The sequence below is a fragment of the Juglans microcarpa x Juglans regia genome, chromosome 6D, assembly GCF_004785595.1.
Source record: "Juglans microcarpa x Juglans regia isolate MS1-56 chromosome 6D, Jm3101_v1.0, whole genome shotgun sequence".
In the NCBI taxonomy this organism is placed as follows: domain Eukaryota; kingdom Viridiplantae; phylum Streptophyta; class Magnoliopsida; order Fagales; family Juglandaceae; genus Juglans; species Juglans microcarpa x Juglans regia.
The window spans coordinates 29497169-29514660 of NC_054604.1; the positions used below are offsets into that span (position 1 = coordinate 29497169).

The 17492-nt window shown below is 34.5% G+C and overlaps 2 protein-coding genes and 1 non-coding gene across 5 annotated transcripts; all 3 read right to left on the bottom strand.

Moving 5' to 3' along the window:
• Nucleotides 1–61: 61 nt before the first annotated feature.
• Nucleotides 62–134, bottom strand: TRNAA-CGC. Its single transcript has one exon. It is a non-coding gene; the product is annotated as a tRNA-Ala (tRNA).
• Nucleotides 135–810: 676 nt separating this feature from the next.
• On the bottom strand, nucleotides 811–5079 carry LOC121234649. Of its 3 annotated transcripts, none has more exons than XM_041130676.1 (6): nucleotides 4829–5079; nucleotides 3994–4123; nucleotides 3796–3885; nucleotides 3561–3700; nucleotides 1727–1781; nucleotides 811–1270 (listed from the first exon to the last, which is right to left on the bottom strand). In XM_041130676.1, the coding sequence occupies exons 3-6, from the start codon at nucleotides 3838–3840 to the stop codon at nucleotides 1088–1090; spliced, it is 423 nt and encodes a 140-aa protein (XP_040986610.1). In that variant the 5' UTR covers nucleotides 3841–3885; nucleotides 3994–4123; nucleotides 4829–5079; the 3' UTR covers nucleotides 811–1087. The 3 variants fall into 3 exon arrangements, 2 of the variants coding, with proteins under 2 accessions (XP_040986610.1, XP_040986611.1); XM_041130677.1 differs by having other exon boundaries at nucleotides 3973–4123; XR_005934433.1 differs by lacking the exon at nucleotides 4829–5079 and having other exon boundaries at nucleotides 1727–3422; nucleotides 3994–4120.
• Nucleotides 5080–6842: 1763 nt separating this feature from the next.
• Nucleotides 6843–17469, bottom strand: LOC121234538. Its single transcript, XM_041130502.1, has 17 exons — nucleotides 17310–17469; nucleotides 16022–16127; nucleotides 15765–15895; nucleotides 15482–15578; nucleotides 15313–15395; nucleotides 14878–14941; nucleotides 14662–14779; nucleotides 13124–13278; nucleotides 11999–12041; nucleotides 10248–10258; nucleotides 9456–9525; nucleotides 8835–8972; nucleotides 8317–8354; nucleotides 8184–8234; nucleotides 7781–7948; nucleotides 7585–7697; nucleotides 6843–7185 (listed from the first exon to the last, which is right to left on the bottom strand). The coding sequence occupies exons 1-17, from the start codon at nucleotides 17381–17383 to the stop codon at nucleotides 7062–7064; spliced, it is 1584 nt and encodes a 527-aa protein (XP_040986436.1). The 5' UTR covers nucleotides 17384–17469; the 3' UTR covers nucleotides 6843–7061.
• Between the last annotated feature and the right edge of the window lie 23 nt (nucleotides 17470–17492).

Sequence of the window (17492 nt, forward strand, 5' to 3'; positions counted from 1 at the left end):
TATGGGGTGTCCGTCAGGTATGAAGGTTTGTTTGCGTGCAAGGTGGTGTTTTGTGAAAAAATGGAGGTGCGGGGAATCGAACCCCGTGCCTCTCGCATGCGAAGCGAGCGCTCTACCATATGAGCTACACCCCCGTTCATGATAGTCTGTCTTTTTAATCATTTAAAATTAATCAACTGAATAGAACAATCTCAAATTTTAACTCAGATATAAAACCAAGACCATCGAGGTTTATTGTATTTGTTGTAAGATTCAGCTAAATTCAATCTAATTTTAAACTGAATCTTATATCCAAATACCTAACTCTCAAATTATTAAATTTATTTCAACTCAAAACCTCTTTATACGTAAAATCCACAATTTTTTTTAACTTAACATATCTTTATACATAGGATCCACAATCTTTTTCAACTTTCCATAGAAAGTACTAAATTTATCTTAACATTTAAACAAACTTTAAACTCGATTTGGATAAATCCCACATAATTTTCTCTATTACTTAATTCACTACTATTCATAAAAAATTAAACTTAACTCAATATCCAAACGCAACCTAAAAGACTGAGAGAGTTCCCAAGTCACCTTTACAAGGCAAACTCTCCAGAAGTGCAGCATCCTTAGAAGCATAATTTCCTTTGAACATGGTTCCTTCTTTCATCGTGCAGTTTCTAAACCTATTTAACACTGGAAAGGTAACGGGGCTATCACCTACAGGATCTATCAAACCCAGGCAAACGACACAGAAAAACAGACTGCAAACGGTCAAAACGAACAGGCCAAAATCTTATATTCTAAAGAGAGAGAAGGCAATGAAATCAAGCAAAGGATCCACATTCCGTAAAAAGGTGCTATACATTGACAGTGCAAGGCAAGCCTAAAAGGAATTACAAATCACCCATCGTCAAGATGTTAAAGGAAATGGTAGTACAAGAAATTGAAAAAGAGGACGGCCCTAGATTCTGCACTTGGGCACTCTCGGTATTCCAACTCGGATCAACTGGATGTGCAGGCAGACCCAGTATACATGACCACCATGACTTGTCTTTACACAGTAAGATATCCGTTCCAGCTGTCAAAGTAATTTGAATTAGTTGCTCCCTTGGCCTCTTGCCCATGGGGGTCTTCGCAGGGCACCACCGTTACGTTGTGCAACATTGTTCTGCTGTGACATGATCTTCATTCTTTGCTCCTTCATGTTTGCAAACAGTGAGTCCAGCGTAGACCTCTGCTTCGGTACTGCATTTGCCTCCTGCGGCTGCATGAGCTGTGACTGCACATACAACATATAATTCTCGTCAACGCAAAAGACTTTGCATAGCATGATGAACAGTGAGATTAATAGCCACATAGCAGTCTGATGAATGACTTGAATCCTTGCAAAATCCATTACATCGTAAAAATGTATAACTACTCCAAAGAAGCCACTAACATCCTTCTTGTTGATAATATAAGGTTATATTATATCTTCATTGGCTTAAGTGGGATGATATGAAAGAAAAGGTATTATGTTCTCTCCCCAAATATCATTTACTTTGAAAAGGAAGTATTGGAAGACCACCTACAATAATCATTCTCCTGTATGCCAAACAATGGAAATAAAGAATATTTAGCTTTTCTTCTTTTCTTCAGTGTAGTACAACAACTAACGCTTCCTAATCCTACTTAACAATGTCATATAAATCACTTTCAAGGAGAGGAAGTCCTAGGCAGCATCATAAAAGAATACCTTAGCAGAAGATCCTCCATTTGGAGCCCTCCTCGGGACCACTGGAGCACCACCCCTGCACCGAGAGATAGAAATAATGATTGGATAGCTTAAACAGAACATATCATCATGAGGCAAGACCAACGAGGTAGAATTCAGAACGCACTGTACCAAATACGGATGATTAATAATTATACCACCACCCTCAGATTTATGCTCACTCAATTGAGTCTAGTGACTTACCATCATGTCTTATAGCCAACTAACATAATGCTAATACAAACCATTTCAGAAAAAAGTAGTCGCTTCAAGAAAGTGACACCTGCAGTACCGATTCTTCTATACAACAGCCCTTACCAATAAGGGCCCGATCTAGAGTTCAGACCTCACACAATGGTCAAGCGGAGAGGAAAAGTAAAACAATCACAAGGGAGCAGGACTTGAAAAACCACAGTGGCTCGTTCAGCATTTAGTTCAATAAATAGAAGACTCTGCTGAGGGACTTCCAAATCTGATATCTTGAAAACTCTTTGATTGCATCACTCACGGTAACTATTGCCGAACAATGAGTATCCAATTTCTACACCTAGTAAAACTAGGATAAAACAAAACTACATTGCCAACACAGCTGCCAACCACTAAAGAATTTGAAAATAAATAACATGAGCACAACTCTACTCCTTGACATTCAGCTATCCAAACTTCCAATATCCCAAGCGGGAAATTCACTCTACAAAAACCTGAAACACGTGACTTGTGTTTAGTTGACCCATAAATATCCATTTTAGTTGCATCCCATGGGATAAAACAGATGACAACCCAATCACCCAGGTAGCTAGCAAGAAAGAACAAGAAAAGCAGAGATGAGGTGTCAGTCCCATGGACTAGAAAATCCAGACAAGTTCCAAAATGCAGAAATCTCCGGATTAAGAGGCCTTAAGACTGAAGGGTGTCAATTTCCCCACAGCAGTATCTTCCAAGAAAAATTATCAGTGTATGAAGGCCAACAATGCTTCAGGGATGGAGGACCAGAGCAAATTGTATGGACCAGCACAACCTATCACACCTCAAGAATGAACAATCTGACAGATCAAGGAAAAGCAGCAGGTCTTGCCATGGATCATATGGAAGAATACCAATACATGTGACGAGATGACTGAAAGCTTCGGATAGGCTATAGAAAGATAGAGACTGCTGCATTGAATTCAATTACTAGAAAACATCCACAACGCCACAAATCATGTAAATTTTTTAAAGCAATGAGCCACTTAAAATGCAGAATGTTAACTTGTCAGTGCAAACGTGATAGCTTTCTTCGCATAATACAGTTGTGTGAACTTCCATATCACACTTGATTTCACATTTTCATCAACCCATCTTCATCCAGTCATGTCCCTTTTTATCACTTATAATCCACTGCTTCAACAGCCAATCCAAATAACAAACCTCCGATTTTCGAACAAGCATATCCATAATCAAATTAGACATGCACTACTCAACTACAACTTCCTTTGCACACCACATAAACAAAGGTTATGATGCAAGCCAGCTATAAAGGCTGGCATGACAGAAACCATCAGCAGTTGAAAATATTCCCAAATTGGCTGATTCACACTGAAACAAATCATATGCAGGACTTCCATGACACTATTTGATTTGGTAAACATGAATGGGAAGCTGATCAATACTACAGAAGAATCAGGATTTACCCAATTACCTGGAACAATTCCACAATTAAATAATGCCATTAGATGGTAATTGTGGCTACCAACACCAGAATTGAGGTTCAAACCATACTACCCAAAAAATCCAATTTGTATATGGAAGAAATAAATAGAACTGTCAGATGAAAGACCTTGATTTGTTCCAATTAGCCACCCTGTTACGACTGAAATTTCTATTACGAAGCGTAGCAGCTGCAGCCTTCCGTGCAACCTCAATTGCCAGAGGAAAATGGCTCCCCTGGAAATTCGACCTTCTCTGTGCCAAGACCCCCTGCTTACCATATTTAATTTAGACAAAGAAACACGAGATCGCAAATAGCATGAGCAAGTAATGCAATTTAGCAGCAACTGTTGGCTGTCGCAGACCTGTCTAAGGGAGGATCTTGTGTCCATAAAACGTTTCACCTTCATATATTTATCCTGAGCAAGAGTATTTGAAGATCTCTGACTCTTGTTCTGCATGGACATAACATTCATATATCACAAAAACAACCAAATACATACAGCTTTAATGACCATAAAATCATGAGTTGGTAAGCACACTTCATAGCGTGTAAATCTTACTGGAACCCTTCGTGGCTTCTTAGCCTTAGTTTTGGTGTTTTTTAGACATTTTGATAATGTCTTCTAATGCCATGTCCATTTTCTTCTCTGTAAGAGCAATTGCCTCCGTTGTAAGAGGTTTAGCAGCCATCTGAAAGAGAGTATGCAGCTCAGTCACAAAAGATAAACTAACAAATCAAAGTAATGTGGCAATCATATTAACAAAAAGCCAATAAATTATATGAAATATTTCTTTTTTGATAAGTAAAAGAAACAATAAATTATATGAAATATTAATGGAGATCACATAAACCAAAGCCAACAAAAAAAAAAAAAAAAATCCCCCTTTCAGACTCTCATTCAAAAACAATAAATTAACTCCACAAATATTAACCATAAGGTACATAGAAAATTCATCATAACGTTTCAATTAAACCAAGAAGAATAGCTATTTTAATCCTTCTTTGCCTATAAAAAATAGCCATTTTAATCAATTATCAAAATTATCAATTATTGACTTGTAAAAACCGAGAATATTTCTCGAGTATCTAAATATACTGATTGAGCCTAAAAATTAAGCACCAATTAAATTAATTAAAAAAAAGATCATATAAAACAAGCAATATACTCGAATCTCATATAATTTGCCCCCCTTTTCAACCATAGAGAACCTAACGCTCCACTGCAGCCAAACCTAACCAATCTAGATACGCTGAATTGAATGTTCCATGCTAATGCTAAGTCAAGATAAAAACTTTAACATCTTGATCCCACGTTTTCTCACCAAGCAAATAGAGAATTTGCACGTGCAATTATGGCAAAAACAAAAAGAGAAACATAAAAAACTAACCCACGCCTCTTTGAGAGCAGAAGTCCGAAGGAAATCGTGATCGATGAAGGAGACGCCAAGCGAAATTTAGGGCTGGGTTTCGAGAACGCCGATAACTCCTGAGTGTCGCGAAAACACAGATGCTTCGAGAAGAAGATACTGTTCGTATGTATGCAGCGAAACCGCGTATTTGTATGATGCGGATTGCGGTGTGAGCGAGCGGCGGATTTCAAAAGGCGAAAATAAAATGATTTCTCGTGAATTAACCATATTTTATAATTAGGTTTGGAGTCCGCTTCGCTGGATATGTCGCGGATAACGCGTGACCATAAGAATATGAAAACTTCTGACGAATATAATAACATGCGATTTATTATTTTTATCTCTTTATTTAAATACAAATATATTGATATGTAAATATATATATATATATATTTAAATAGAATAATAAAAATAATAAATCACATATACATATATAGTATGAGATGATAAGTAACATTTTTATAAGAATATTAAAATTTTTTATATATCATTCTCACACCACACACTAATATATGATTTGTTATTTTTATCATTCTATTTAAATAGATACATATGATTTGTAAACATTATGTGTGCTTAAATATAAGGATAAAAATAATAAATTACATATTAGTATATGGTATGATTTTTTTCTAATTTGAGATTTTAGCTTATGATTTTTATAAATTTTTTATATAAATTTCTATAAATTCGTAATATCATCTCCATAAAAGAATTACAGCATAGTTATTATGTGATATCAGTATATCATGTGTTAACCTTTAATCGATTGATGTGGATATTAATACCATGTGGCCTCCCATTAATTTTGCAAAAGTCGAAAACTAGAGTCTCGATATACAAAAACGTTATTATTCAAGTACTTATTTTGCAATTAACCCTATTAATAATTTTTTTTTATCTAAATTACAATGAGAATTCATACTGAATATGGACTATAGAATTCACAAAGTAATTTTTATGATTTAAAATTATATAGAAAAAAAAATACTTGAATAAAAATATTAATGAGAATTTTGATCCATGTGATAGCATGTATAAATGAACAACATCGTTACGGTTATGATGAATTTGATAATTACAAATAACTTATATTTCCTATAATCATAATTCGAGTTAGAATGATGAAATTCAACAAACTAGTGTTCATACTCTACTACAATTTGACTCAAATTCACTTGTTGATGTTAAAGAAACCAATCCGACCGCTGTGACGAGGTGGCTTTTCTGTCCTACAATTGAAGTATTTGCTTGTTGTTCCGTTTGAATCTCTTTAAAAATTATTTTTAAGGAAAAGATGTAGGTTGGTAAATTTATATAAGGGTAATGATACCTTGCAATCAATTCATTACTTCTTTACTACTTATATTATATTTGAAATTTTTTATTTTTTTATCATTTTTTTATAAATATTTTTGTAACATTCTTAACCATTAAGAAAAAAATTAAAAAAAATATATAATTTTATTAATAATCACTTCCTTAACCATTAAGAAAAAAAAATTAAATATAAAAAAAATAGTAAATAAATAGTAGAAGGATAGTAATTCTATCATTTTCCTTTATATAAAGTGTTTTTACCAATTAAAGATGGCTATTAAATATCTTTTCGCAAAACTCTAAAATATTTGAAGTTTTATGGAAACACGTTTCCAGAGATATTTGGACAATTATCTCTAACCCCGAGTAGCTTAGGAGTCCAAAAAACTTCAAATATAAAAAGCCTCATTAAAATATAAAAGATATAAGTTTAGGTTCTGTTTGGACATTGAAAATATTTCATCTCATTTTATTATTATAACTTTTTCAAATTTTCACAAAATATAATAAATAATTTAATTTTTTCAAATCTTAAAACAATAATAATATTCTAACAATATTTTATTCACTAAAACTATCTCATCTCATCTTACCATCCAAACCGGACCTAAGAATGCTCGAGTTAAGATTGTAACTTACGTAAATACTGCATCGATGCTGTTTGTAACTTGCATTTGAATGAATGCATAAATAACACTACTTTATTTGATAATTGGAGTCCAATGACAAGAGGTGGAACTAATTATTGCTAAAAATTCAGATCAGCCAATTGTATTTGTGGCAAATCACGATATCACTCACCTCAGCAAAAGACATTTTTATTCTAAAGATTGTGCTTCAACCCCCCACTCTTCGCTTGGAACCCAACTCACTAGTAAAGGACGGCAAAAAATAAGCATCAGTTCTCTCCATAGATCCACTTCTCTGCGTTGCTTGTGTAGCTAACCAACTCTTCTGGTTTGAACCACAAATTGATTTCATCCTTGGCAGTCTCTGGACCATCACTCCCATGGATGATGTTTCTACATGGCAAACAACAGTCGGGTCAATTTTCTTTTTGAGCTTTTTTTTCCCTAATTAACTACAGTCGGATCGTGATAACAAAGCAATGAACACTGTATGCATGTAGAAAGCAAAAGCAGAACTGTAACCAGGGTCATGATTCTTTTTCTGGCAAAACAAGGACCTAACACTGTATGCATGTAGAAAGCAAAAGCAGAACTGTAACCAGGGTCATGATTCTTTTTCTGGCAAAACAAGGGCCTCGTTAGGTTCTGTGCTACTTCAAAGTTATAACTTTGTAACTTCAATGTAAATTAGAAGTGAAAAAAAGAGATTGCAGATAAGTCATAGGGTGAAGTAAACAATCAAGATGTGAAAGACTGAAGGAACCCAAATTTGCATATCATTTGAACCAATACCTTCCAACAACAACTGCTAGATCCCCTCTGATGGTTCCAGGTTCTGATTTCTGTGGATCCGTAGCTCCAATCAGCTTTCGACCATACTTAATCACTCCCTCTCCTTCCCAGACCTGTAGAGAGACTCAGAAGTATTAAGTTCAGCTAGCTCAAAAGCTGTTTTAGTTAATAAGACGAGAGTTATAGTTCTTCTAACCATTGCAAGAACAGGGCCGGAGCTAAGGAAGTTGCAAAGGCCATTGAAGAAAGGTCTTTCCTTCAGATCGTGATAATGCTTCTGTGCAAAGTCCTTCGAAGGAATCACTATTTTAATGGCCACGAGCTTAAACCCTTTCCGCTCAAAACGAGATATGATTTCTGAAATCTGGTATACAAAGATAAATATCAGATGAGATCAATGTCCAGTTCCCAACTTAAAAAGACAACCACAACCAAGGGGCACACAGAGTAGAAATATAGAAATCATTATCAATGGCAACGTTCCGTTTATGCAGTCCAAACAGGTTAACATAAAAAAGATGCAAGAAATCGCTGACTCTATGGTATCTTTTTTTTCTTTTTTTTTTGAATCAGTATACAAGAAGTCTATGGCATCTCACCAGGCCTCTTTGCACTCCATCAGGCTTGATAGCAATGAAAGTGCGCTCTAGCTGAATAGAGAATAGAACATAATTTGAGCACATGTAGAGGTAACTGTGAAATAGATATGTAATAAACAGGTCATTGAAGTACCTCTGCAGCATGTACCTCCTGCTCCTGGAGCATAAAAGCTACAATTATAAAAAAATAAAAACAAACACAGAAAAATCATAATCAGAAATTGGAAAAAGAGGAGCAAAGTCCTCTTAATATCATGTGACCAAAAGAACAGTATCATGTTACCACACTCCTTAAATTGTCGGATACTGTCCAAAGGTGGAGACTATGATTACCAGCTAACGGATCTCGCTGGAGGTCCATAGCTAATTGAATTTTTTTACCGGTGGAATTAAATTTTGAAATCAAGCCAATAATAAGGCCCGGTTTGGATTAAAAAATACCTCAAACTTATCTTAACTCATTACAACTTTACCAGATCCACACAAAATATAACAAACAATTCAACTCTTCAACTCAACTCAATATCCAAACCTCGCCTAAGATAAAAACCAAATGACGTGCGGAATTCCCAACAAATATCTCGTCAAAACCGTATCATCAGACTAAAAGCATCGAAAATTAGAGAAAAGACGGGCGTTTTTTGTCCGTACCTGCTGCAGGAATAGCAAGGACTCCTGAAATCCATCCTCTAGATGTACTCTCAGAACCGGCCCTCCTGTAATATGAAGCTAGAAACGGGACTGTTTCTCTCAATGACTCTGCAGCAGCGGCAGCTGCGGCTCGTCCTTCTGCGAATACGATACAACTCAGAATCGTCAAAGAGAAATCTTGAAAACACAAAGACGGGAAAAACTACGCAAATAGCGAGAGGAACGAAAAACATGAACAAACCAAAGAAAGAAAGTAAGCGTGCTTATAGCAGTTTTGTTTTGATAGTCTTTGACTCTTTTTGAATACGAGACCAATTTATTTAAGCGGGGAAATCAATTTCTGAATTTGAATAAACATCCGCAAAATAAGCACATTCAAGTAGGATTTTTCTTAACGACTTTCTTAGCAAAAGTTTTTAAAGGTAGACTCTCCATCCAAACAAACTGATAATTGGTTCAAAGATGGGAGATTAAGCTCAAGAATTGTAGGAAAAACGAAACAACTCGAAGAAATACTCGGCGACAGAACTATAAAAAAAGACAAAAGGAAAGAAAGATCGGAGATTCATGACAACGTGAAATATGGACTGAAAAAGCAGAATGGAAGCCAAGAAATATTACCGGAGTAGAAACGAGAGCCTTTGGAGGCAGAGAGGAGTGACTTGGAGGCTCTGGAAGCAGATCGGAAAATCTGAGTGGTCATTTTCGGTACACTGAATAATGGTTTGGAGGAATGGAGCTATTTTTCGGGAGCTGTGACGAGTGAAACGCAAAGTGCAATGCTGAAAAGTGAAATGATAAGAGAGGTAGTGACGAATGACTGTGAGAGAGCGAGAGAGAGATGGAGAGATTGCGTTCTCTGTTTGAGTGGCCACGTCAAACCCTACCCGAAAGTCCGAAACCGATCTTAACTACCGTTTGGCTTTTTTGAGTCTTGGCAATTGCGTCCCTTCCTTTAGCTGTGACTTTTTTTTTGTAATATTATACATTCGGAGAGGAGTTTTGAATTCCAGATGTTTTTTTGGAGTTTGAAAATTATGTCAATCAGTTATAAGCTTTTAGCAGCTGTGAGGTATTTTAAATGTTGAAAAAATAAAATAAGGAATAATTTATTTTATAGCATAACATTTCTTTTCAGATTTTAAAAATTTTCATTTTATTTTTAAATTCTTAAAATTATTATTTAGGTTTTATATGATATTTTTAAAAAAATATTATATTATTTTCGGGCATGTCGGTTCAAATATTTGTTAAACAATGCAATAAAAACCTGATTAAAAAAAAAAAAAGATAAGCTTACAAAACTCAATGATTAGTTGCGTACTTAACTGAAAAATTAAATTCTAAAATAGAAAATATAAGAAGAAATGGTAAGGGGATTTTGCTCATGTTATATTCCAAATGGGAGGAAACTTCTTCTTTTTCTTCTAATGTTGTGAAATTGTAATAGAATCAGGAAGCTTCGTCTTTTCTATGTACAAGTAAACTTTAGCACTAGCTGGCGTAGACAAAAAGCACCTTTTCATGTGAGCATGGATTGAGTTTGACATTATAAAGGGAAATGATTTATACAATTTTGAAGTGGATTTTTTTAAAAAAAATAGGAGAAATTAGAAACCCGGATAAAAAATTATTTTTTTTATAATGATTTTTACTTTTTTAAAAAAAAATAATGCACGAGATTTGTATACCCCAAGACTCTATCCAACATTATTTTTTATTAAATTTAAAATAAATTAAAAAAAGTTAATACAAATTCATTTCTATAGAATAATAAGATGATAAATGATAAGATCCTAATAATTTGGTTAAAAAATAATAATCATGAATTTTTTTTTTCTTTTTTCCGTGAGTGGCTACTTCAAAAGGAGACATGCATCGTGATTCACGTGGTATGTAAAAAGCATTATGCTGAGAATCTGTTGTCCAATACGCACAGAAATAAATATGAAACAAGAGACAAAAACTACAGCGTGCTTGTTAAGCTTGAGATTAGCTTTAACTTATGGTGATGATTCCTTTTTGGTTCGAGCTGTGCACAACCACCTCTTCTTCATGTTGTTTTGCATTCCCACAAAGAGAACAAGGGAATTCTTTGGCCACAAGTCTAGTTTGGAAGTTCTCTTCAACAGTAATACACTTTTATAAAGATGCAATCAATCTCACTTTTTTGCATCAAGTTTTTAAATGATATGGAATTGTTTCCTATCTCAACTTTAGCTTTAACCATGATTCTAAAGTTGCCATTGTCATTTTCTTCATCAAATAAGAAGAAATGGAAAAGCTGGAGCATATACTGATAAAAAGCTTGCTCATCTCGAATACATTATTGTGTAAACTGATAATGTGACTTCATCTGATCCACTAGATCTACTTTACAATAAATGTAACTTTATAATTTGATAAACCATATCAAATCACATCAGTTTGTGAGATTGTTTTTGTGCAATCCCTTTGTAACTAGAGTATTTCAACGTTCTGATCAAGTTCTTGCATGACCTTTCTTTTGATAAGGAAATAATAGCAACAAAAAAGTAAAAAGAGGGAGTAATCATAACTGTTAGTAAATAGTGGACGACTTTTAGGGTTAATCAGGAAAGATTCTGAAGAAGTAATTTGTCCCCAAACCTGATTTGCTTGTAACGACACTCGGATCATGTGTGAACTATTCTTCTCCACCAATTCCTTTTGCTTGATATTTCAATATATACAAAAGCTGCTATGTAAAACCATGCAAAGAGATAAGGACAATAATAATAAAAAAGGAGCCAAACATCTCCTCTCAAAGTGCTCCAAAACCGAAGCGGGAAACCTGAGAATCATCACCAAGTGCCTTTCCAATTCCTTATGCCGTTTACGTTAAGTTTTGAATGAAAACTTAGTATATAAGACCTTTACAATTTATTTCATGGGAAAAGGCCAGGTGCAAGGTCAATGAAGTTATTAGTCAGTCTAAATTCAATCAGAAATAAAACATTCTATGTTATTCAAATAGACCGTATCTTTCATACAAAAAAAAAGAAAAAGGTGTATCTTATGTACAGAAAAGTGATTGATAGATTTCAAGGTATAAATTTAATTTCCATCTTTGTACAACTTACTGGTTCAGATGCGTAAATGATGTTAAATCTGACTTGAACCATTCGGAACTGCTGCATCAGAACCCACTTTGCAGTCACTTCGTAATGCTAACAACCAAGAGTCCACCTTGAAAAAGAGGCAGGAAGTAAATTCAAATTAGGAAAAAAATGATTATCAGAAGAATAAGTTCATTCAAGTAGGTAATCCACAATTCAATATCTATGAAAACTGAGAGAATAAGTATTAGCAGAGTTTTTCCTGATCAGTAACAAAAAACCATTTAATTTTTTATTGGCACCGGTGTCTGAGAACTGTGTCCCGACTAATCCCGGGGCTGAACAAAAAAAAAAAATTTAATGTCCAAAGGTGTCACAGTATAATTCCCGTAATACTCAGATGGTGGTAGCATACATACTTGCAAAAAAACTATATACACATAAACCAAACTAAAAGACAAGATAAATGCCAGCAAGAACAAGCATTACAAGAAAAGAACAAGCATAAGGAATCATATAATCATATAAATGCAAGCATGTTAGCATAGCCACATTGATGCAAGTAAAACTGTGCATATGCAACATAAATACACATGTTTTGCAACCCTAGACCTGTTAAATGCTATGTCCCTTCCCCTGCATAGATTCTCACTTTATCATGAAGAAATGTAATTTGATTTGATTATTATCCTAATCAAACTAAAAGATTTTTTATTTTCATAATTATCAAGTATTTACTTTATCAAGATATTTGATTTTCAAGTTGTTGACTTTATCGCATCTCCATGTAATTTTCTTATAAATAGGAACCTATGCTTTGTATTCAATTCATTCAGAATAATACAAATGCAGTCCTTAAAGTCTCTCTATCATTCTCCTTCTTCTCTTTTCGTTTTAATTTAGATCATATTCTAAAATTCTCCCAGCAACAGCCTGTTACAGAAATCAGAAAACTTCTCTCAAAGCTTGTTCACCTTCTACACACCATCGGTCATCGGTTGTCAATCCTCAATAATTTGTGAGATATACAGGTTTAAAAACTTGTATTGCCAAATAATTGTCCAAGTACAGAAAAGATTGGACAAAACAGTTTGTAACCCTAAAACCATTTACAAAACTCACATGGACAACGGAATGCAGATGTCACTAAGTAACACTAAACTTGGCAAAGGAAATAGCAAATTACCATACTCATGAAATAACTGGATGTACCTGAATCTTAGAAATACTTGAGCACTCATATCTCAGTCCTTGACTAGTTAGCATATAGAAGGCATATCGTGTCTCCTCATCTTCTCGTGTAAAGCTTGGAAGAGGACCTATTTCAACAATATCAGATAGGAGAGTGGAGTCTTGAGGGCTCAGATCTGCATATAAGTTCCTTGAGCTCATTAGCAGGGAAATCATAAGTTGTTCTGGATAAAGGTTGAATATCACTCACAAGTTTATAGTGTTACTGTTACTACTACATATAGACTTATAGTGTGTGTGTGTGTGTGTGTGTGTGTGTATATATATATATATATATATTATAATGATATAGTGATACTAATACTATATATTATATAATAATACATTAATACTATAGACTTATAGTAATTAGTTATTATGAATCATGATTAGTATAGCTATATAATAGTATTAGTATTAGACTATTAGTAATATAGTATAGCTATATATTAGTAATATACTAATATTAGTTATAGTGATTTAGAATAAGTTATAACTATATTAGTATAAGTATAACTATAGTCTATATTAGACTATTAGTATTTTTTTTTTTATACCAGATTAGAGTCTAGAGTCTAGACTATTAATATAATACTTGTATTAGTATAAATATTAGTATTAGTATTAGACGTATCAAAAAATAAATAAATATTAGTATTAGTATAAAATTATAAATATTAGTATTAGTTAATAATTACTTAATAGTGAGTTAGTGATAGGATTAGGTTAATTGGTTAAATGAAAATTATATAATTAATATATATAAATTATAATTTTTTTTTTTTTAATTTTCGTTAGGTCTGGTTCTGTCTGAAAAACCCCTGGACCGTGGACCAGACCGAATGAATTCAGTCCTATGAAATTCAGACCGAGACCGATCGGGACCATTCCCGGTTCAGTCCGGTCCGAACCAAATTGGCCGGTCCGGTCAGTTTTTCCGGTCCAGACCGCCCGATTCTCACCCCTAGCAACTCATTGGTTCTGTTAATCTTGATAGAATGGCCTTACCCAATTGTAGATGTAAATAGTCTTATATGCATACTTTCCTTTTCTTTTGGTAGGTTTTAGATATAGCCATGTAATTTTTCTTCTAGATTTGCATTAGTTTTACTAGTTTGGTCTTTTTAGGCTGAACTCAAATGTAAAAGGTATTCCTCAGCCAAAAGTGTGGACTTCATTAATAAAATTTGGGGGTACCATCATTCTTCTCTAAAAATAACTTATAACAGTTTTCTGATAAAAGGAGGTTTTCAAATGCTAATATATCTTATTTACACCATTAAGGTTAGGCAGTGATACTGTAAATGACTGGTTGCCCCACTCTAAGACATACAAATCTTGCAGTTGTTGGTCAAGAACTATAGTGGCCAATCGAGCACGACAGTATGATAGAGAAACCTGGATGCTACTTTCATAATAATAAGATAAAGGACAAAAAACTACCAAGAAAACGAAAAGTAAACAAAGATTTGGGGGGGGGGGGGGGGGGGGGGGGGGGCTACCAATTAAAATTCAAATACCTGTAGACAATAAATAGAAGAATAGACATAGTCCATGAAGGACAACAAAGCGAGGAAGCCAGTCATCAACCTCAGTATCATCTAAAGGAGGAGGTTCTCCTGGTAGTGCTGTCCACCTCTGTTAGGTAGAATTAACAGGCAATCATCAATTGAGATGGTGAGATGTAAGAAATATAAAAGTATAAACAAATGCAAAGAAGTGAAAATAGTCATTACAGTACGAATGTACAAATAACCAGACAGGCGAGCAGACCGCAAAAGTTCATCAACATGTTCCAGCCTGCATATGTTAAAAGAAAAATCAGTGTCAATATAAAGAAAACAGAAACTAACCGAAAAATGTAATCCTATTGTCTATTTCACTATGAAAAGCCAACAGTTAGAAATTAAAATGAGATAAAGGGAAAAAGATTTGCTTGTAGAAGGAGCTGTTACACATACATCCATTTCACTCAAAAGTTCACAATTAAAGACCCAAGCACATAGTGCCAGAACTTTATCTTTAGGTTGTTTCACTGTAGCTTATGAGTTATAAATCATCACACAATAAATCAACAAGAAAATTTAAGATTCTATAGCATAATCAAATCAAATAAATTTAATTTTCTTGGCAATATTATAGTGCCAAACTAAGAATCAAGTCATACTTACTGAGCTTTCAAGTGAGCTTCTCTCTCTTCTAAATCAGCAACTTGTGATCTAAGTGATTCTACTTCAGCAGCAGGTAGCTCAACCTGAAATCAGCAAAATTCTGGTGGTCAGGAAACATGGATAATTCACCCTTACCCATTGGCCACTGCTAAAAATCCGTTCAATCAACCTTTTTCTGATCATCAGTGCTAGAACCCCATGGCATCCCTCGTACGGTAAACAAGTTCAACATGAAAGTGGCACCCTTTCGAGTCCAGCTATGAGACCTATGCTATATCAAAATAAAGAGGACTAAATCACAATAGATTAAACCATAATGCTAGAGTCACGGGACTCTCACATGTGCACTGTTCATATTAGAGGTGTGCCTGTGTGGACCTTGTGACTCTAGATTAAAAATCTTAAATCGTATGTTTAGTTTCTAGTAGTTTTTTCCCAAAAGAATGAAATACCTCAAAGAACTGTCGGATCGTGGTAGGGAAACAAATGACGTTCCGTTTTGATGAGAATCCAGTGTTGAGGCTTTGAAGTGATCCGGTATAACCTTTATCTTCCCACGACTATCATCCATGAAGCTATTTTTCTATGTTCCAGAACGGTGCAAAAATAAATAAGAATAAAAGAAAAGAGGAGAGTGTAATGGATAACCAATCTTAAAACCATTACTTCAAATCAGCATAAGAAAATTAGCACTTCACCATTTACTTACACTTTCTGAGAAAATGTAAGAGGCAAATGTCTTTCTTAATTGCCACAATCGAAAACAAAAATGGAGTATAGGTACTCTTTCTTTTGATACATGAGCTTTATCTGCACTTTAGTCACTAGCAGAAGATAATTAAGCAGTAAAACAGAATCCCTGGTTTTCAATCTATGAGATTATGTGAGATGAAAAAGACTCAACTGCTGCAACCTTGAGATAGTGATTCTCCTCATGTGGCTGGCAGTAAAAGTAAATGCAATGAAAGGATGAGAGAAGCTGACAGAGCAAACATGAACAGTTACAATATTTAGGAGACAGCCTCCGCTGAGAGAGTGGTGTAGGTGTTAAAGGGAAGTCTATACTGACAGCAATGGTAAAAGAACATAAACATTGTGCCGGTTTCTTCAATGAGTCACAAGAAGTACTTAGTGTAGCTTAATCCACAAAGTCAGATCATAAAAGAAGCTGCAGAGTCTAGCTACTTAATTTGTTCTATCCATGACATATTACCTCTGCACTTGGAAAAACTGCTACACTCCAAAATTCCATCAAACAGACAGGATATTCTATAATCTCAGCATCTGACTATTCACTACACCCTAATACACAAGTTATTTGCTTAGGTATTGTACACTTGGACAAAAAAACTCCGGAATGATACAACTCAAACCAACTCCAGAAAACCTCATCTAACTTCTTTGTCAAGTACACAAAACCCTTTCCATTCTACCATGAGACCATCTCCATCTAAAATAGTTTTTTGCAAACTTACAAACCCAACATTGTTCTTTTCGTCCCCTCCATAATCCCAATATTTTTCTGGCACAAAATAATAAGAATGAAAATGGTCCAAGTTCATCTTCGAGAAGAAAAGCTATGACCCCCCCCCCCCCCCCCCCCCCCCCCCCCCCCCCCAAACAAAAAAAAAAAGAAAAAAAAAAAAGAAGCAAATTACATCAAAAGGAACCCCTTCATGATCTAATAGCTCAAGGTTAAATCGAAGGAAAATAGCCCGACAAGTTTATCTTCGACCAGATCAACTAAGCCCCTCACAAATAACACCTAAAAAAACATGTAATTTCCCATGATCACGATTACACAACAAAGTATAAGTCTAGAGAACTTAAATACGAATAAAATCTAGGGCCCATCAAAACTACATAAACCAGCCCCATGATTCTAAACTTATATCATAATATCAACCCAAAAAAAAGTGTTCCTTTGACCTCAAAACAAAAACAAGAAAAATACTAAAAAGTACCTAAATAAGATTGATGGAAAAACACAAACTTACAAGGCCGGAGCAAGCGTAAGCTGATGATAACAGATGATATTATTGTCGGTAAATAATTCAAGAAGTTTATACATACCACACAAGTTGCAGAAAGAATGGAGATCTACTTGCAAAGAGAAGGAAAAGATATGAACTTGATAAGAATATCACGAGGAGAAACTCGTACCGGTAGAAGGAAACTTT